This window comes from Oncorhynchus kisutch, linkage group LG17 (assembly GCF_002021735.2).
Source record: "Oncorhynchus kisutch isolate 150728-3 linkage group LG17, Okis_V2, whole genome shotgun sequence".
In the NCBI taxonomy this organism is placed as follows: domain Eukaryota; kingdom Metazoa; phylum Chordata; class Actinopteri; order Salmoniformes; family Salmonidae; genus Oncorhynchus; species Oncorhynchus kisutch.
The window spans coordinates 47,238,069-47,258,505 of NC_034190.2; the positions used below are offsets into that span (position 1 = coordinate 47,238,069).

The 20,437-nt window shown below is 43.8% G+C and overlaps 2 protein-coding genes across 3 annotated transcripts in view; both read left to right on the top strand.

The window, feature by feature from the left end:
* Positions 1 to 10,005, top strand: part of LOC109907774 (bone morphogenetic protein 7) — a 46,593-nt gene extending 36,588 nt beyond the window's left edge. Inside the window, exons 3-7 of the mRNA XM_020505969.2 lie at positions 4,427 to 4,575; positions 6,397 to 6,603; positions 7,569 to 7,645; positions 8,490 to 8,600; positions 8,729 to 10,005. Coding sequence (XP_020361558.2) covers positions 4,427 to 4,575; positions 6,397 to 6,603; positions 7,569 to 7,645; positions 8,490 to 8,600; positions 8,729 to 8,878 — 694 coding nt within the window. The 3' untranslated portion in view covers positions 8,879 to 10,005. The remainder of the gene's footprint in view (positions 1 to 4,426; positions 4,576 to 6,396; positions 6,604 to 7,568; positions 7,646 to 8,489; positions 8,601 to 8,728) is intronic.
* A 3,984-nt stretch (positions 10,006 to 13,989) lies between these two features.
* LOC109907775 (interferon regulatory factor 4-like) lies at positions 13,990 to 20,319 on the top strand. 2 transcript variants are annotated; one of them, XM_020505973.2, is made up of 8 exons: positions 13,990 to 14,436; positions 15,222 to 15,417; positions 15,535 to 15,620; positions 15,791 to 15,842; positions 15,974 to 16,036; positions 18,533 to 18,919; positions 19,085 to 19,203; positions 19,517 to 20,319. In XM_020505973.2, the coding sequence occupies exons 1-8, from the start codon at positions 14,263 to 14,265 to the stop codon at positions 19,571 to 19,573; spliced, it is 1,134 nt and encodes a 377-aa protein (XP_020361562.1). In that variant the 5' UTR covers positions 13,990 to 14,262; the 3' UTR covers positions 19,574 to 20,319. The 2 variants fall into 2 exon arrangements, with proteins under 2 accessions (XP_020361562.1, XP_020361559.1); XM_020505970.2 differs by having other exon boundaries at positions 13,992 to 14,436; positions 15,938 to 16,036.
* The last annotated feature ends 118 nt before the right edge of the window (positions 20,320 to 20,437 follow it).

A 20,437-nucleotide genomic window follows, 5' to 3' on the forward strand; every position in this document is an offset into this window, starting at 1 on the left:
CTTTGTGGAAGTTACCTGTGGTGCTGATGTTTAGGCCGAGGTATGTATTGTTTTTTGTGTGCTCTAGAGTGCTTTGGTTCCCAAACTTTTTATAGTCCCGTACCACTTCAAACATTCAGCCTTCAGCTGCGTACCCCCTTTAGCACCAGGGTCAGCGCACTCTCAAATGTTGCTTTTTGGCATCAATGTAATCCTGCCACACACACACACACACTATACGATGCATTTATTAAACATAAGAATGAGTGTGAGTTTTTGTCACAACCCGGCTCGTGGGAGGTGACAGAGAGCACTTATAGAACCAGGGCACAAATAATAATATAATAATAATAAATTATTTTGCTCTTTATTTAGCCATTTTACATATAAAACCTTATTTTTTCATCAAAAATGGTGAATAACTCACCACAGGTTAATGAGAAGGGTGTGCTTGTAAGGATGCACATAACTCTGCAATGTTGGGTTGCATTGGAGAGAGTCTCAGTCTTAAATCATTTTCCACACGTGGTCTGTGCCTGTATTTAGTTTTCATGCTAGTGAGGGCCGAGAATCCACTCATATGTACGTGGTTGCAAATGGTATCCGTGTCTTAACAGCGCTTGTTGCAATTTGACGAGGCTCTCTTGTTCAGATATTGGTAAGTGGACTGGAGGCAGGGCATCAAAGGGATAACGGATCTAGTTGCTTGTGTCGTGAGTTTCGGGAAAGTACCTGCATAATTGCGCACCCAACTCACTCGTTTTCTCATGATTTGGTTTGGTCTAATTGTGTTGCTGTCCCGGGGCTCTGTGGTGTCTGTTTGTTTTTGTGAACAGAGCCCCAGGACCAGCTTGCTTAGGGGACTATTCTCCAGATTCATCTCTCTGTAGGTGATGGCTTTGTTATGGACATTTCGGGAATCACTTCCTTTTAGGTGGTTGTGGAATTTAATGTCTATTTTCCTGACTTTGATAATTAGTGGGTATCGGCCTAATTCTGCTCTGCATGCATTATTTGGTGTTTTACATTGTACACAGAGGATATTTTTGCAGAATTCTGCATGCAGAGTCTCAATTTGGTGTTTGTCACATTTGATGAATTCTTGGTTGGTGAGCGGACCCCAGACAACCACAAAGGGCAATGGGTTCTATAACTGATTCAAGTATTTTTTAGACAGATCCTAATTGATACATCAAATTTTATGTTCCTTTGATGGCCTTTCATGCCTTGTCTCAGCTCGTGAGTTTCGGGAAAGTACCTGCATAATTGCGCACCCAACTCACTCAGGTGCTTTGCTATATCACATTTGACATTGTCCGTAAACTAGAGTTAATTTGCACACAAAATATCATACAATGATGGAAAGACCTGTGTGTTGTCCTTGTTAATGCAGACAGAGAAGACCTCCAAAAACCTCTTAAGGATCAGACCCTTTTTTTCAAATTTTGCCTAAAATGACATACCCAAATCTAACTGCCTGTAGCTCAGGAACTGAAAAAAGTATATTTATATTCTTGATACCATTTGAAAGGAAACACTTTGAAGTTTGTGGAAATGTGAAATTAATGTAGGAGAATATAACACATTAGATCTGTTAAAAGATAATACAGATAATAATATGTATTTTTTTGTTGTTCCATCATCTTTGAAATGTAAGAGAAAGGCCATTATCTGACTTAGGACTCTAGTTGCAGTGTATGTGCAAAGTGTTAGACTGATCCAATGAACCATTGCATTTCTGTTCAAAATGTTGTATCAAGTCTGCCAAAATGTGCCTATTTGGTTAACAAAGTAAAAAAAATTCACTCTAGTGTCCAAAACATCTTTCAAGCTGTCAGGCATTCCCTTGGCAGCAAACGCTTCTCAGTGCAGTGTACCCAAGTGGCATCGGGAGTAACTGCTTGCATACGCGTTACAACTCATCTCTGTCTCCCTGTCATGGCTTTTGCACCATCAGTACAGATACCAACACATCTTGACCACCAAAGTCCATTTGATGTGTCACAAAGCTGTTAAAAAATATCCTCTCCTGTTGTCCTGGTTTCCAATGGTTTTCAGAAGAGGATATCTTCCTTAATTGACCCCCTATAAACGTAATGGACATATACCAGGAGCTGTGCCAGTCCTGCCATGTCTGTTGACTCATCCAGCTGTAATGCATAGAATTCTTGTATGCTTGTATGCGCAGCAGTAATTGTTTCAAAACATCTCCTGCCATGATGCGCTGTGAAACAGGGTTGTTTGATGAAGGCGTTTGTCATGCCAATGGCCGTTCTCCATCTCTGGCGCTCGAGGGTGCCAGGCTGCTCTTAATTACGCACACCTGTTACCATCATTACGCACAGCAGTGCTCATTGGACACGCCTGGACTCCTTCATGTTGTTGATTGCCCGTCTATAATTGTCTGCTCCCCCGTTTGTTCCCTGTGTCAGCATTGATGGTGTTATTTCGTCCCCTGTCCAGACGCTGTTCCTGTCCAGACGCTGTTCCTGTCCTGCTTCATTTAATAAATGTTCTCTCTGTACCTGCTTCTTGCCTCCAGCGTCGATCCTTACAGCATTGTCTGTATAGTTTTTTGGCCTTTTCCCCTAGCATTGTCGCAGCCATATCCACAGCAGCAGGTATAATTAAGTCCTCCACAATGGTACGGGGCTTGCCTGTCCTATCCACTCGGTAGCGCACCATGTAATATGATTTTAGCCCATTCTTATTAAATGGTATTTGTTGCTTTTATACATGTCTTACTACTCGAAAGTCATCTTAATTGTCGCTCCAAAAACTCCAGCGGCTTATTTTTCAAATGGTCATGTTTTGTTTCTAAATATCTGCGCAAGAGTTAAGGTTTCATTGAGTTGTGAGATAGTACTTTTGCACATATAACACACTGTGGCTGAGGAAAGACACTACTCTCAATATAAGTGAACCTCAAATCAATGTAGTTCTCATCATATTTGCATATTTGCGCTTCATCGATGGTCCAACGTCCCTTTCGGTGCTTTCCCGGGTAAGTAGCTCTTCGACTGCATCAGATTCACAACTGTCAGTGTCCATGCTAGCTGGGCTTACAACAAATGTAGAATTACTGATGCTTGGATGTGCTCGTGGAAGCTGAACAACTTGTGTCGTTGACTGGTGCAGGTAGTAGCTGGTATGTGTCTCCATACTTTTCTTTTACCATATCTATATTTTCGAGCAAACGGAATGAGCAGTAGCTACGTTTGGCTACATACGGTTAGTGAAATTCCCGCGAGAGAGTAATGGCTAATGTGATTGGATGTTAATTATTTGACTAGGCTACCTGTATTTGACATTGTGTTGTTATTTCGATTGAACACTAGATGGTTTAATTCAATTTTTGGCAGTGAAAAGAGGCTACTCAGGTGTGAAAAAACATCACCCAAATGTATAGCCCGGTTGGAAAATCTAAATGCACTGTTTTAAAATGTGTACCACATTTTTATTTGGTGTACCCCCGACGGCATTGCGTACCCCAGTTTGGGAATAGCTGCTCTCGCCAATTCGTTGATATATATGTTGAAGAGGGTGTGGCTTAAGCTGCATCCCTGTCTCACCCCACAGCCCTTTGGAAAGAAATATGTGTGTTTTTAGCCCATTTTAACCACACACTTGTTGTTTGAGTTCATGGATTTGATAATGTTGTATGTTTTTCCCCCAACACAACTTTCCATCAATTTGTATAACAGACCATCATGCCAATATGAGATGAAAGCTTTTTTGAAAGCTACAAAGCATGAGAAGACTTTGCCTTTGTTTTGGTTTGTTTGTTTGTCAATTAGGGTGTGCAGGCTGAATATGTGGTCTGTCGTACTGTAATTTGGTAAAAAGCCAATTTGGCATTTGCTCAGTACATCGTTTTCACTGAGGAAATGTACGAGTCTCTCTCTCTTTCTTTCTTTCTCTCTCTCCCCCTCTCTCTGCCTCTCTCTCTTTCTCTCTGCCTCTCTCTCTCTCTCTCTCTCTCTCTCTCTCTCTGCCTCTCTCTCTTTCTCTCTGCCTCTCTCTCTCTCTCTCTCTCCCTCGTTCTCTGTTTCTTTCTCTCCCTCTCCCTCTCTCTGGCTCTCCCCCTTAATTCCAGTGTGTGATGGACAGTGTGTTCAGTATGCAGTCGTTTATAAAGCCATTATTGTCAATTAAGGAAATTAAGTGTTCCCCTGGGCCTCACCATCTGGACACCTCCCTCCCTCTCTTTCTCCCTCTCTTTCTCTATCGCCCTGATCACCCTTCTCCTCAGTTCCATGCTTCACTCGCTCAACCTCACACAATCAAACGTCCTTTCTAAGTATGCAGGCTTGTGTGTGAGTGTGTGTCTTTGTCTGTGTGATTGTCTGTGTGTTTGTCTGTGTGTTTGTCTGTGTGATTGTCTGTGTGTTTGTCTGTGTGATTGTCTGTGTGTTTTTACTCATGCTTGTGTGTGTTTCTCCTCCAGGGAGTCAGACCTGCTTCTGTTGGACTCGAGGGTCATCTGGGCGGCTGAGGACGGCTGGCTGGTGTTTGACTTGACAGTGACCAGTAACCAATGGGTCTTGAACCCTGGACACAACCTGGGCCTGCAGCTGGCTCTGGAGAGCACTGATGGTGAGTAGAGTGTCTTAGAAGCAGGTCCAGCACCCAGAGGGAGCTCTCTAAATCACAACAACTGTATGAGGGTTCAAACCCAATAGGCACATTGGCCCATATCAATATAGCGTCCGAGTACTGATCTAGGATCAGGTCCCCCAAAAACATGTTGCATGAAGCTTACTACATTATTCAATGTTTTTTATTTCTTATTTTCACTGCGTCGGGGATAGAGTTCCAAAAACGTCTGTGTACGCTATCCCTGATGCAATGCAAATAATTCAGAATAGTGAATAATGAAGTAAGCTTTATGCAACATATTTTTGAGTGTGAACCCATTACAACCCCTTTGTTTGTCTGGATTCATTTAAGGACACGAGACCGCATGAACAGTATGACCTCAGTGCATACCAATGTCACATGCTCTACCAGCACACAGCACAGAGACAGAACACATTGATAGAGAATACAGGCCTTCATTATTTAACATCATTCACTAAACCCTCATCATCATTATGACCCATTCAGAAGAGATTAAAACAAACAACATGTAGCATGGATATATTTCTACCTTGGATATATCAGGATGGCAGGATGTCTCTCAACGACAAACAATAACAACAACAGCAGCATCAACAGTAGCACAGCATGACAGTGTTTCTGAGGAGACTGTTATCTCAGTGGTGATAGCAGGATGTTAGGTTGAAAAAAACAGACACAGTCTCATGTTAGGGGCTGTTTGTGTATGTGTGTATGTCTTTGTGTGTGTGCGTGTGTTGGGAGGGAGTATGGGCAGGCGTGTGCTGACAGGTGCGTGGGATGTCCTGTTGCCGTGGGCTGCTGGCAACCTGAGTTTACCTCGGCACCATCATCACAGGCACATTCCTCTGAGTGAACATCACACACACACACACACACACACACACACACACACACACACACACACACACACACACACACACACACACACACACACACACACACACACACACACACACACACACACACACACACACACACACACACACACACACACAGCCTAGACAGTCAGAATCATCGGGAGAGAGTGTTCCTCTTTGATGTGTGGTACTACTTTGGTTCTTGATGTTTCCAAGGTCTAAACTGGGAGTGAACGAGAGAACGAGAGAGAGAGAGAGAGAGGGAGAGAGAGAGAGAGAGAGAGAGAGAGCGAGAGAAAGAAAGAAAGAAAGAAAGAAAGAAAGAAAGAAAGAAAGAAAGAAAGAAAGAAAGAAAGAAAGAAAGAAAGAAAGAAAGAAAGAAAGAAAGGAATTTAGGGAGGAAAACCTCATATTTGGGAAAACATCCATTTCAGGATTACACAGACTAAAGAAATGGTTCTCATTAGAGACTGAGTGGACCACACACACTTTAGATACACAGTCACACACACATAGTCACACACACATAGTCACACACACACACACACATAGTCACACACACGTAGTCACACACACACATAGTCACACACACTTTAGATACACAGTCACACACACATAGTTACACACACTTTAGATACACAGTCACACACACATAGTCACACACATAGTCACACACACACACACACACACACACACACACACACACACACACACACACACACACACACACACACACACACACACACACACACACACACACACACACACACACACACACACACACACACACACACACACACACGATACAAGTAAACATTTCATTGGACGGTGTATACCATGTGTATCCTGTACATACGACTAATACTACTTGAAACTTAAAACACACACACACACACAGGCAATGTCTCTGACCCTTTGTCCACTGTGTCTCTCCCTGCAGGTGTGAGTGTGAACCCGCGGTTGGCAGGGCTGATCGGCCGCAGTGGTCCTCAGAATAAACAGCCCTTCATGGTGGCCTTCTTCAAAGCCACCGAGGTGCACCTGCGCAGCATCCGCTCAGCAACAGGGGGCACCAAACAACGCAACCCCAACCGCTCCAAAGGGGCCAACAAGGGCCAGGAGGCACTCCGAGTGGCCAACATTGCAGGTAGGGACTGGGGGATGAGGGGTAAAGGAAGCTTAGGGAATGCAGTGAAATGCCATTGTGATATGTTGGTATATGCTGGGGTAGTGATGGCTGGCTCCAGGTGAAATGGGAGACAGATGGAGGCCATAGCTATTGCTGTCTAACACAGCCTCCTTACCAGAATTCTCCACATATCTCCAATGGCCAGCAAACATGCACACACCTACGCACATACACACACACACGCACACACACACATACACACACAACTCATACACACTCGCGCGCGCCCACGCACGCACAACTCACACACATTTTCCCCCTCCAAACCACTCTGAGAATGCCTTTTTTCTCGGAATCTCCCGTAACAGAGTGTACATAGTTCATAGGGACCTTACGGTGTGAGGTGTAAGAGCGCTGTGTTTATGCAGAGCTCTGAAACATTACATCATAATGCCTGGACTTCAAATAGCTGGCGTGTTTATTTACACGAGCCTTACGGAGTGGACAGACAGGGCCAAGAACCCGACATGAAGCGAAGGCAGGACCCACGTTTGTGGCAGAGTACATCTGCACTGTGTGTGAGGGGGGTGCGGGCTGGACCAGCCTAGCACACATGGGCCAAATGGGCCTGTTTGGAAGTTTGAATGGTCTTTTTTTTAAAGAGTTGATGAGAACCAGTCGTTCATGATCATTCCCAATCCGAACAACTGACTGGGACAGAACCCATGAGGGTACGGGTTCCAGAGGGAGGGAGGGAGAGAATGGAAAAGAGAGGGGAAAGAACGGATTGGTGAAAGAGATGGTTGCGGGCTCTTTGTCCCCTCTCCCATGTGTTCTATGCCGTGGAAGGATACAGAAGGCACAAGGGTCAAGGTCCCTAAACTGTGAAGGTTTAGGCCTATAAAACATAGACTGATTCCATGTACAGTAAGATTCTATGTTTCCGTGCAATAATAGTGACAATGTTTACCCCCCCCCCCCAGAGAACAGCAGTGCTGATCAGAAGCAGGCGTGTAAGAAGCACGAGCTCTACGTCAGCTTCAGAGATCTGGGGTGGCAGGTACCGAGTGCACCCCACACATTCCTCTATTTTCTCCCCCTTCGCTTCCTCTCCTTTTCTTTCATCCTCCCTCCCTCGCTATCTCCCCTTTTTTTTTCTCTCACTCTCCTGCCTTTATCTCTTTCTCACTACTCTTTTCCCCCCTGTCCTCCCTAACGTCTTTTCTTAGCAGAGACCTAAATCCAAAGTGATTTACAGGGCTCAATGTTGTCCATGATATTCACTTCAACAGCTGGGTAAACAGTAGGATATGCTAAGGAGAGGTGCAGACTTCATGCCGTATTGGCTCCAGAGTAAAATATGCACAGTTAGTTCAGAGTTTAGAACCAGGAAGCTTGTTGTTACTACTACCATGACTACCGTGGAATGTATCGCATGCTGAATACACATTCACATGGAGGATAACGGTGTGCCTCTCTTTATCTGCCATCTCTCTCTCTTATTCTCTCTTGACCCCCCCCCTCTCTCTCTTATTCTCTCTTGACCCCCCCCCCCCTCTCTCTCTTATTCTCTCTTGACCCCCCCCCTCTCTCTCTTATTCTCTCTTGACCCCCCCCCTCTCTCTCTCTTATTCTCTCTTGACCCCCCCCTCTCTCTCTCTTATTCTCTCTTGACCCCCCCCCCCTCTCTCTCTTATTCTCTCTTGACCTCCCCCCTCTCTCTCTCTTATTCTCTCTTGACCCCCCCCCCCCCTCTCTCTCTCTCTTATTCTCTCTTGACCCCCCCCCCCCTCTCTCTCTCTTATTCTCTCTTGACCCCCCCCCCTCTCTCTCTCTTATTCTCTCTTGATCCCCCCCCCCCCCCCCTCTCTCTCTCTCTCTCTCTCTCTCTCTCTCCCTCTCAGGACTGGATCATAGCTCCAGAGGGCTATGCAGCATACTACTGTGAGGGAGAGTGTGCCTTCCCTCTCAACTCCTATATGAACGCCACAAACCATGCCATCGTGCAGACACTAGTGAGTAACTAAGAATAATCGTTACTTTCTATTATCATTTGTGTCATTCGTGCAGTCAATGTACTAGAGAGCATCGACACAAAGACAGATGCATTAACATGCTGTCCTTGTCCCCCCTCCCTGTGCAGGTCCACCTAATAAACCCAGACACCATTCCTAAGCCCTGCTGTGCCCCAACCCAGCTCCATGCCATCTCGGTGCTCTACTTTGACGACAGCTCCAATGTCATCCTCAAGAAGTACCGCAATATGGTGGTCAGAGCCTGTGGCTGCCATTAGACTACAGCCAACCTCTCAACACACACACACACACTCACGCACACATCTAAATATCCCTCAACGCAGGTCACTTTCATCGAGACTCTAGACTTTCTTCCCCAGATACACCTGAATGGACACATGAATGGACTGCATTTCCCAGAGTGCCTTGCTGAGCTCCTGGACGGGAGCTACATGAGGACCGCGCAGACAATCATGCACACACACACATAATTCCTGTGCTTTCTACTGTGTATGAGACATTTTAAACAGTGATTGTATAGTAATACACAGTCAACAATCTTTTGTTCATTTAAATGTTTTTTTTATTGTATTTCACTCTGTCTTTCTAGATATTTTTGATCAATTACATATTTGTATGTTTTTTTATGACTGAAAGGCTATAGGAAGTGTGGATGCATACTGTGTAAATAGTTTTTTAAACAAAGAGAAGTGTATTTATTTCCTGGTCTTGGGCATGTTAAGGGTTTTTCTCCTTTGTGTCTCTCTCTCTCATTCTCTCTCTCTCTCGCTCTTTCTCCCTCTCTCTCTCTCTCTCTCTCTCTCTCTCGCTCTTTCTCTCTCTCTCTTCCTCCTCTGTTTCTCACCATGCTAGCTCAGAGATTTGTTTTTCCTGCACAGTTAACAGTGCTGAATCTATCATCAGTATGGACATATCACTACAGCCTTGTCATGGGGAATAACAGCCTGTTCCTCTCCTTATTCCAAACATTGTCTTAAGGACATAAAAGTTATTTTCAGAATGAAAATACATTCATATACTGTAGCTCTTTTTATAAACTAGACTTTGACTTGAATGTTTTTTTTACAATAAAAAGCAATAATACAGAGAGTGTTTCAGAAAAACAAAAGGAAAAGAAAGATTGGGGAATGAAAGAGAGAGAGAGAGAGAGATTGTGTCTAGGGTGTGTGTGTGTGTGTGTGTGTACATGTGTACCATTACCTTGAGCACCACGAGCCTTGTGTTTTAGGATGGTCTGTCGTTTTATCCTCTGCTGTAAAGGCTGATGTCTATCTCTTCCTTATTTAAGAGGACTATTTATTGAGAGCCGAGGCTGGTACTCTCTGCCAACGCAACAGTCTTTGTTTTACTGCAAAACTGGTTTAATAAAATCGGAGAAGCATCACTGACTGTCTGATAGTTGATTTCTACCACCCCTCTCCTATCCCTCCCTCCCTCCCTCCCTCCCTCCCTCCCTCCCTCCCTCCCTCCCTCCCTCCCTCCCTCCCTCCCTCCCTCCCTCCCTCCCTCCCTCCCTCCCTCCCTCCCTCCCTTTTTCCTCTCTTCTCTTTTCTTTCCCCTCTTTGCTTTCTCCTCTTTCTCGTCTTTCCTATCCGCTCTCACTCATCGTCCCTTTCCTCTCTTCTCTCTCTTCTCTTTCCTCACTCCCCTTCCCCATTGCCTCTTTTTTCTCCCCTCTGTCTTCTCCAGCATCCTGTTTATTACATGGCCTGGCTTGGATTAGTGCTCCTCGCCATTCGCAGACTTCTTAATGCAGCTAAACTTAGCCTGTGTGTATGTGTGTGCGTGTTTCATGCCAAGAGTCTGGAGAACAGGGCAATGTTTCAGCCTCCTCTAGGTCAAACCTTTTACACATAGCAATCTGTAACAACCTAGAGACACGTTGGGACCAATTCCATTTAAATGAAGTTACTGACTTGGAATGGAACCAGCCCCAGTGTATGACAGACCCCAGGTGTCAGGGGTCAAAAGAGTGATAATATGGCTCTCAATCCTCTGCACCCAGAAGCTTTACTCCCCTACACCCACCTTCTGCATCCCCCAGCACTGCCCCCATGCTGCCTGCCCCCAAACTTGACCCCGAACACTGCCTGGCTTTAGCCCTCATCAACCCTCCATCCTCAAGACCTGACCTCCAGCAGCACTGCCAAGCACCAACCCCCTGTAGAAATGAATGAGTGATCTCTATGGCCCACTCATCCATCACCACCTATGTCTCTGACTTCCTCCTGGTGTCACATTGTTTTATGTCCCTACAGGCTCCACTGTTACTTCATCAGACTGATGAAGAAAAGGAACAGTTCTGTTTATTTGCTTCCCCCCCCAGAGTCTGACACTTGATGACCCCATACATATACACACTCACAATTATGCCGCAGACACATACACACACACACTTGCTCCTCTACTCTGAGCTGCTCTAAGCTGGACATAGGGAAAGGGAGACCTGCCCCCTGGTGGTGAAGATCGTGTGTGTGTGTGTGTGTGTGTGTGTGTGTGTGTGTGTGTGTGTGTGTATCTGTGTGTGTGTTTGTGTGTGATCTGAGCTCAACGGTCATTGTTCTTGTACTTTCGGTAGGCCAGACATTCACAATGACATTGGCCTGTCCAAATACCCCTACTTGCGATCTAAATAGCAGGCATTTTGGGTATACAAAAATATAACATTTTACAGTATGTGACATTTAGAAAATGTAGCATGCTTTAAATGCCAGGATGTCATACTCTTTTCGACTTTTCGACTAATAGAATTTGCTGAACATTTCTGAGGAAGAGAATCGCCTTTCCAGACTCGTTTGACAACAGTTGATGATCAGGGAAAGCACTGTGTACCAAAATGAACCGATGGTGGGAATCAACTGCACATTAGATGAAGCATTCTCAGTATGGACGAGCCTAGTATGTCAAATGTGTTGCTTTCTGCACTCGTTTGTACTTAAGAGTACGTTATAAAGAGTATGTAGTACGATTAGTACACAGTATGCAGTTTAAGTAAATAGTAGGCAAGCCAGATTACAGACAAGGCCAACTGACTCTTTTTCATCCAGTTGGTCTGAATGAATGTATTGCGTCTTCTTTTTCATTGCTGGTATTAAAAGGAGCATGAGGCGGAGAGACTTCAGATAACAATCCTCTTAATTCACACTTCCACTTTCACATGAAATTTGTGTTATCAGCTTTCAGTGTGTGGGCAAGTTAGATCTTAGCCAATCAGAAGCCATTATACTGTGTGTGTGTTTACCTTTAAAAGTGGTTTCCTATTTCTTTTTTAAACAAAATGCTAAATATACTGTAGAAACATAACGATTCACACAAAGGTGAGATAGCCTCCTAGAGAGTCTAAGGAATGTGAATACGGAGACAGCCAAGGAGAAAAGAGTAAAGGGCCATTTTAATGTTGTTGGAATGCACTCCATATCTATTTGTCAGCAAGAATGAATTCGCTGTATAGCAAATCAAATATATATTCTGCGTGCTAATTTGTCGTGATTTAGTCTGGTTGTATTTCTTTGCATCAGTGGCTAAATGAATCTTCATTGTTACCACTGTGGTTAAGAACAGGAAACTAAACCTATAGCAGACAGAGAAACACGTGTACACACCCGTACACACACACACCCACCCCTCTTAACATTTTAAAGGAAGTGTGGATTTCCCGGCTGTGAAGGTGAAACAACATGACTTCTCAACATGACAGATGTGGTGATCAGGGGGTTATTCCAGCAATAATGCACGATTAGCTACTGCTGTAACAATACATTTTACCTTTATTTAACTAGGCAAGTCAGTTAAGAACAAATTCTTATTTTCAATGAAGGCCTAGGAACAGTGAGTTATTTGCCTTGTTCAGGGGTAGAAGAACAGATTTGTACCTTTTCAGGCACTAAGTATATGGCCATTATACCACTGTTCTTATGCACGACGCAACTTGGAGTGCCTGGATACAGCCCTTAGCCGTGGTATATTAGCCATATACTACAAACCTCCAGGGGTGCCTTATTGCTATTATAAACTGGTCACCAATGTAATTAGAGCAGTAAAAATAAATGTTTTGTCAAACCCGGGATTTACCACGGCTGTCAGACAATCAGCATTCATTGCTCGAACCACCTAGTTTATAATGCACATTCATTTCAGGGGGTCCCCCTCAATCCAATCTGAGGGGCTTCTTCTGTCAAACTCTCCCCACTCCTCTCATCTCTGTACCTCTCCACACAGACTGGGCGAGGATAGAGAGGCATAATTTCTCACAGGACAGCCTTTAACCACAAAAAAAATGTATTTCAATGTTTTCAGTTACTTTCAACCAAGCTGTGTTCACTCCAGTGAATATCAGATAAACATTTAATACATTGATATGCAGTCTATGTCTTTTGAATGGGCTACAATCATACTCATGATGTATGTATTGTGTATCGTGTATTGTGTATTGTGACCCGGTCAAACCCTTTCGTGAGAATATTATTTAGTTATGCATCCTGAAGGAGGGTGACTGTGGTGCATGTTCCTAGTCCACCGCATGGCGGAGGGAAAGGGGAACGCCGAGGCTACTCAGTCACGGGGAAAAGAAACTGGTCTGATGGTTATGCCTAACTAATAACTAAGAATGCATCACTTCAGATCAGTAGCGGAGCGTGGGTAAAATCACTAAGGATTCCAAGCCAGTATTAAAAAAAGCCATATTGCAACCTACAGTATGTTGTGATAGCTGCGTCGTTTGCTATATATATATATACGATAAGCCCGTGACAACAAAAAGACAACGGATGGGTTATAGAGAAAACAACACAAATATCACATCGTACTGAACCGTAGGTTGTAATATGTATATATTATGTAATATTTTTTTTTACTGGCTTGGCTTCCTCAGTGATTTTATCCACACACCGCTACTGGCACACATCACCACTGCTGCTTCCAGACTCTTACTACACTGCACAATTTGTACACTTGCCCCCAGCCCCCTTCCCCAATTGTGCAATCCTGTAATACTTATGCTAAAATATTTATTCTATTCTACTGGGCCATTTACTATATGTTCGTATTCTTTGTAAAAAAAACAAAAAAACATTTCATCACGGTTGTTGCATCGTCAAGAAGGAACCTTGTGTATCCTGTACATACGACTAATAACACTTGAAACATTTTACGAGATCAGTTGTTTCAGACATAGGCTATCACTGTGTGCAATAACGGGAACGTACTGCATAATGTTCTACAAGACATCTCCCAGTCAAATCTGTTTGTTTTGTTGATTTTTTTAAAACTTCACACCTCACTTTATTTTCACTGTAACGTCACACCTTCCTGCACTCTGAGAGCTACCTGAGCCTATCTAGTCATAAACTGAAAGTATTCTAACTTTAGCACACTTACTTTCATTTTCGTCTTGAAAGGCGTCAAACCACTCCAACAATGCGTGGTGATTACCTTCATGGGCACATTTAGCTATAATTTAACTAAACTAAATAGTTGAAAAGATTGAAACAAATACATTTAGTTTTTGCCTGTTAGTCTACAGTAGGTACATGTACAAAGAGGGATCATGTGATTGTGAGTAGGCCTACTTGTGGTCTGTACATGGCCAATAACAACTTTTGAATATATTTTTTGAAGTATTCATTTAAAACGTATTTTCAAGATGGAGAAGGCAGGCACGAACATGCATCTGAGAGAGTGGCTGATAGCGCAGATAGACAGTGGAAAGTACGCAGGACTCACCTGGGAGAACCAGAACAAAACTATGTTCAGGATCCCATGGAAACACGCGGCAAAACAGGACTATAATCTGAATGAAGATGCAGCCCTTTTCAAGGTTAGAATGTTTATTGTTTCTAGCCTATTTTGTATTTATTAGGGATCCCCATTAGCTGCTGCCTCGGCAGCTACTCTTCCTGGGTTCTTGTGAGTTATGCATGGGTTCCCTAGTAGTTTTAAACAGACAGCTCGGTACATTCAAGTTGTCAACACTTCTTACAAAACAAGTAGTGATGAAGTCATTTTCTCTTCCACTTTGAGCCTTTAGAGATTGACGTGCATATCATTAATGTTAGCCCTCCGTGTACTTTTATGGGCCAGCCGTGCTGCCCGGTTCTGAGACAAGTGCCATACTTTGAAGTCCCTCTTTATGGCACCAGACCACCATTTCTCTGAGTGTGAGGCAGATATATAGGATTTTGCAAATGCTGAAATGAATCCATCAAGTGATTTTAAAGGGAAAGGGGATACCTGGTCAACTGAATGCATTCAACTGAAATTAGTCCTCCGCATTTCACCCAACCCCTCTCAACCAAATACGCCTGTCATTGCCATAGTGAGAAGAAAAAAATATTTAAACAATAAAAGCTGATTTACCAACATTTCTGAAAATGGATATATAACATTTTGGAATGAAACTCGTGATTACACTCAGTCCTCAGTGTCAAGCCACCAACTTATGCCTTATGTCTTATTTGGCACTCATATGCACTCAAATGGTTATTCATATTGTGTGTGTGTGTGTGTGTGTGTGTGTGTGTGTGTGTGTGTGTGTGTGTGTGTGTGTGTGTGTGTGTGTGTGCATGCATGCATACCTTTATGTGTTGTGTTTCCAACTACCAGGCGTGGGCAGTGTATAAGGGGAAGTATCGAGAGGGGAGGGACAAGGCAGACCCCACTTCCTGGAAGACTCGTATCCGCTGTGCCCTCAACAAGAGCACAGACTTCCAGGAGGTCCCAGAGCGCAGCCAGCTGGACGTCTCCGAGCCCTACAAGGCCTACCGTATCCAGGCAGAGACAACGACAGGCAGATGCTTAGGTACCAGTAGCCTCTATTTTCAGTCTTCTCATGAAGCACGAGTCTAGAGAGCTCAGAGCCCCGTATGGGTTTAAAGTGTGAGTAATTACTCTCTAACCCTCCTTCTCTCTCTCTCAGAATCTCCTGAAACTGAAAGTCAGGTGATAATCCAGACCAGGAGCTCCAGTGCTCACCTGAGGAACACCATCACACACCATCCACAGGTAACACAACGGTTTTGTTTTCAATGCTGTATGACAGGTGCATAGTTGCTGCCATCTAGAGGACACCTATTGCAATAACTTTAGATTACGTTGGGATGAATTTTGCACACTTGCACTGAATGTTCCTTAACAAGTCAGATGATTTGCTGTGAATATGTGTTTCCCCTCAGTTTGGCTGCCATAGGGAATCAGAGGAAAGGGATGGAAGAGTCAACCCCAGTGGTCAGTATCAGCCTCCATGTATGTGTGACTGGTAGCTGAATCACTGAACAATGTTGAATTAGATATGATATGTGTTTGTGTTGTCTCCCGTCAAGGGGGTTTGGACCATGTACACTACTGTTCCAACACAGGGACTCCCCAGATGGACAGCTCTGCTACCTTTTCCATGTTCAGCCCCACACCACAGATCTCTGGTGAGACAATACACTGCAGAGTTATTCAAATTTGAGTGGGTTAATGCTTGATTGATTGATTGAATGCCCAATGCAATCAAAAATGTGATTTTCCTGTGTTATATACAGTACCAGTCAAAAGTTTGGACACATGTACTCATTCAAGGGTTTTTCTTTATTTTTACTATTTTCTACATTATAGAATAATAGTGAAGACATCAAAATAACACTATGAAATAACACGTGGAATCTTGTAGTAACCAAAGAAAGTGTTAAACAAATGTTTCATATTTTAGATTCTTCAAAGTAGCCACCCTTTAGTCTTGATGACAGCTTTGCACACTCTTGCTTTTCCAACAGTCTTGAATAAGTTTCCACATGTGCTTAGCACTTGTTGGCTGCTTTTCCTTCACTCTGTGGTCCAACTCATCCCAAATCATCTCAATTGGGTTGAGGTCGAGTGATTGTGGAGGCCAGGTCATCGGGGCGGCAGTGGTTAGAGCGTTAGACTAGTAACCGGAAGGTTGCAAGATCAAATCCCTGAGCTGACAAGGTAAAAATCTGTCATTCTGCTCCTGAACGAGGCAATTAACCGACTGTTCCTAGGCTGTCATTGAAAGTAAAAATGTGTTCTTAACTGACTTTGTCTAGTTAAATAAAGGTAAAAATGGTCAAATAGCCCTTACACAGCCTGGAGGTGTGTTGGGTCATTGTCCTGTTTAAAAGCAATTGTCCCACTAAGCGCAAACCAGATGGGATGGCGTATCGCTGCAAAATGCCATCAAACCTCCTTCTCCATGCTTCACGGTGGGAACCACACATGCAGAGGTCATCCGTTCACCTACTCTGTGTCTCATAGAGTGGTTGGAACCAAAAATCTCAAATTTGGACTCATCAGACCAAAGGACAGATTTATACTGGTCTAATGTCCATTGCTTGTGTTTCTTGGCCCAAGCAAGTCTCATCTTATTTTTATCCTTCAGTAGTTTCTTTGCAGCAATTCAACCACAAAGGCCTGATTCACACTGTCACCTCTGAACAGTTGATGTTGAAATGTGTCTGTGACTTTAACTCTGTGAAGCATTTATTTGGGTGGAATTTCCGAGGCTGAGGTAACGCTGGGTCTTCCTTTCCTGTGGCGGTCCTCAGGATAACCAGTGTCATCATAGCGCTTGATGGTTTTTGCAACTGCACTTGAAGAAACTTTCAAAGTTATTGAAATGTTCCGGATTGACTGACCTTCATTATAACGTTTCAGGTAAGACCCTAGTGCAGACTATGTTGAAGTAACAAGGTTTATTACAGCAACAGGGGCAGGCAAACGACAGGTCAAGGCAGGCAGGGGTCAATAATCCAGAGTAGTGGGGCAAAGGTACAGTACGGCAGGCAGGCTCAGGGTCAGGTCAGGCAGAGGTCGGTAATCCAGAGTAGGGGCAACGATACAGGACAGCAGGCAGGCTCAGGGGCAGGCAGAGTGGTCAGGCAGGCGGGCTCAGAGTCAGGACGGGCAAGGGTCAAAACCAGGAGGGGGAGAAAAAGAGAGTTGGAACTGAGAAAAATGCTGGCTGACTTGACAAACAAGATGAACTGGCAACAGACAAACAGAGAACACAGGTATAAATACACAGGGGATAATGGGGAAGATGGGCGACACCCGGAGGGGGGTGGAGACGTTCGAACAGGACCGGTGAAACAGATCGGGGCGTGACATTCATGTCTTAAAGTAATGATGGACTGTCGTTTCTCTATGCTTTTTTGAGCTGTTCTTGCCATAATGTGGACTTGGTCTTTTACCAAATAGGGCTCTCTTCTGTGTACCACCCCTACCTTGTCACAACACAACTGATTGGCTCAATCGCATTAAGAAGGAAAGTTGGAAAGGACCTGTTAAATGAAATGCATTAATGAAGCTTGTTGAGAGAATACCAAGAGTGTCCAAAGCTGTCATCAAGTCAAAGGGTGGCTACTTTGAAGAATCTCAAATCTAAAATATATTTTAGTTTGTTTAACACTTTTTTTTAGTTACTACATGATCCCATATGTGTTATGTCATAGTTTTGATTTCTTCACTATTATTCTACAATGTAGAAAATAGTCAAAATAAATAATGAGTAGGTGTGTCCAACTTTTGACTGGCACTGTATATTTTTCCACACTGTGAGGTTGGAATAATACTGTGAAATTGTGAAAATGATGAAAATGTGTGTAAGAAGTTTGTAAGTGTTTGAAAAGAGCCTGTCTGGTGACATCACCAGGCGATAAATGAGTTAATAGACCAATGAGAAAGAGAGTTCCAAACCTCACAGATAGTTTTGGCAAATGTCTTGCTTGAGAATGACTCTTTCCTAAGAATCTATTTTTGTAAATTTTTTACCATTTCAATTGAAATTGATCACGGTAAGGTGCTTAATTGTTACCTATGAATTATTTGATATTAAGATAAAAAGGACTGCATTTGGACCTTTAATTAGCATGTGTGTGTTTGCATTGCTTGTGTCTGTGTTTGCATGTGTCCAGACTTCCGTGTGCGGGTGTGTCTGTTCTACCAGGACCAGCTAGTAGTGGATGTGACCACCAGCACCCCAGATGGCTGTTTCATTCTACATGGTCAGGTGCCCCTGGGGAACGAGAGGATCTATGGCCCCTGCACAGCCCAACAGGTCCCCTTCCCCCCTCCAGGGGTCATCCACCTGCCCCCCGGTATCGCTGAGGCCATGGGCCGCCTGCTGCCCCACTTGGAGAGGGGTGTCCTGGTGTGGGTGGCTCCAGATGGGGTGTTTATCAAAAGGTTCTGCCAGGGCAGGGTGTATTGGAGTGGCCCTCTGGCCCAGCACACAGACAGGCCCAACAAGCTGAACAGAGAGAGGACCTGCAAGCTGCTGAATGCATCTATATTTCTGAAGGGTAGGGGCTTCACTAATACAACTTCTGTGTAGCAAACAGATGTGATATGGTGAGACAGCGAACCTGGCTCCCGGTCAATCCCTCTCTTATTCTCTCTCCATCCTTCTCCTCCTGTCTTTCCATCCCCTTCTCTCTCTCCACCCCTCCCGTTCCCTCTCTCCACAGAGCTCCAGGACTTTCTCAAGGGGGCGGGACCCAAACCTCGCTATGAGATTGACCTCTGCTTTGGGGAGGAGTTTCCTGACGCCAGCCCCCTGAAAACCAGGAAGCTGATCATTGCACAGGTGGCTAATGTAATGGGGTCAGGGGTCACTGTGGATTAGGAATTTCCTGTGCTACAGCAACTGACCCTTTGCCTAGTTTAGTGGGACCATATTTACAGTATGTTGATTTTGTAATTATGTTTTTGTCTGTACAATGTTATTATATTGTTATATGGTAATAATATGAAAAAAGTTTTTCATTCTATCAATCCAGGTCTTTCCCTCCCATTTGAGCAGTAAACTGTATGTATTCTGCAGTAGCTACCAGCAGAGGTCCTTGTAGTCATAGTCAGTGACAATGTCTTCTTGTCTGTGTGTGTGTGTTGGTGTGCAGGTAGTGCCCCTGTTCGCTGTCAACCTATTGCAGAGGTGCCAGAGGTTGGGGCCATAAGAGAGACCATGCCTTCACACACACATCACCATGGGGGAGGAGGAACAGGGTCAGTCACAACCCTCTCCCAGCACTGATGAGACCAGGACCCATCTCTAAGTAAACACTTAGGAACATTCCCCCCTGGTACCCTCCTGTCCCAGTCTAGCCAGCCATGATGAGGGGTGAGTCGAGTGTCGAGACACCCCCCAAAAAACATCTGAATTTGGCTGCCTGTGTAAACACACTCATAGTTTTCTTAACCTACAGAAGTTGAAATATTGGTTTTATTTTTGGGTTTAACAATATAATCTACAGATAATGTAATCATTTTGCCAGTATACAATATGTTTGATATCTTTCCTTAATATTTTCCTCATTTACGTTGTGTGAGTAGAGTATGTTTGTACAGTATCTTATATAATATGAAAAACGGCAGCAATTCATTCCTCCATTTACCTCATAATCAACTTGTGATTGAATTTTATGTGCAGCTAGAGTCTAGTAACTCTATCAATGGTTTTATATCCATTGTGTGATGTATGGCACAGTGACAGACTTATAGACCTGCCTTTAAATCAGGTTAATCATTACAAATCTTTAAACCACAAAAAATTATTGAAATAAGAAACGTTTTATCTTGTGCTATGAAATAGTAGTATAAGTGCACACTGCTTGAATGCTCCCATAGTTTAATGGCAATGTTTCAGTCACCATCGGTCTTTGTCAGGAAAGATGCCATTATTATTAAATGTCATAGTATGGGAGTGTTGGACATTCTTTTTTTCCTAAGACATATGTCCCCTACAACTAAGATAGTACATTGGCTGTGTGTACAACACGTTTGATCATGCATGTATGGGGTATGAAGTCACCTCATTCAGT

Excerpts from the sequence above, each read along its gene's own strand:
- LOC109907775 (XM_020505970.2), top strand. The coding sequence starts at position 14,263 with ATGGAGAAGGCAGGCACGAACATGCATCTGAGAGAGTGGCTGATAGCG. Across the intron at positions 14,437-15,221 it reads AAGATGCAGCCCTTTTCAAG|GCGTGGGCAGTGTATAAGGG; the intron begins GTTAGAATGTTT and ends TCCAACTACCAG. Across the intron at positions 18,920-19,084 it reads TGCATCTATATTTCTGAAGG|AGCTCCAGGACTTTCTCAAG; the intron begins GTAGGGGCTTCA and ends CTCTCTCCACAG.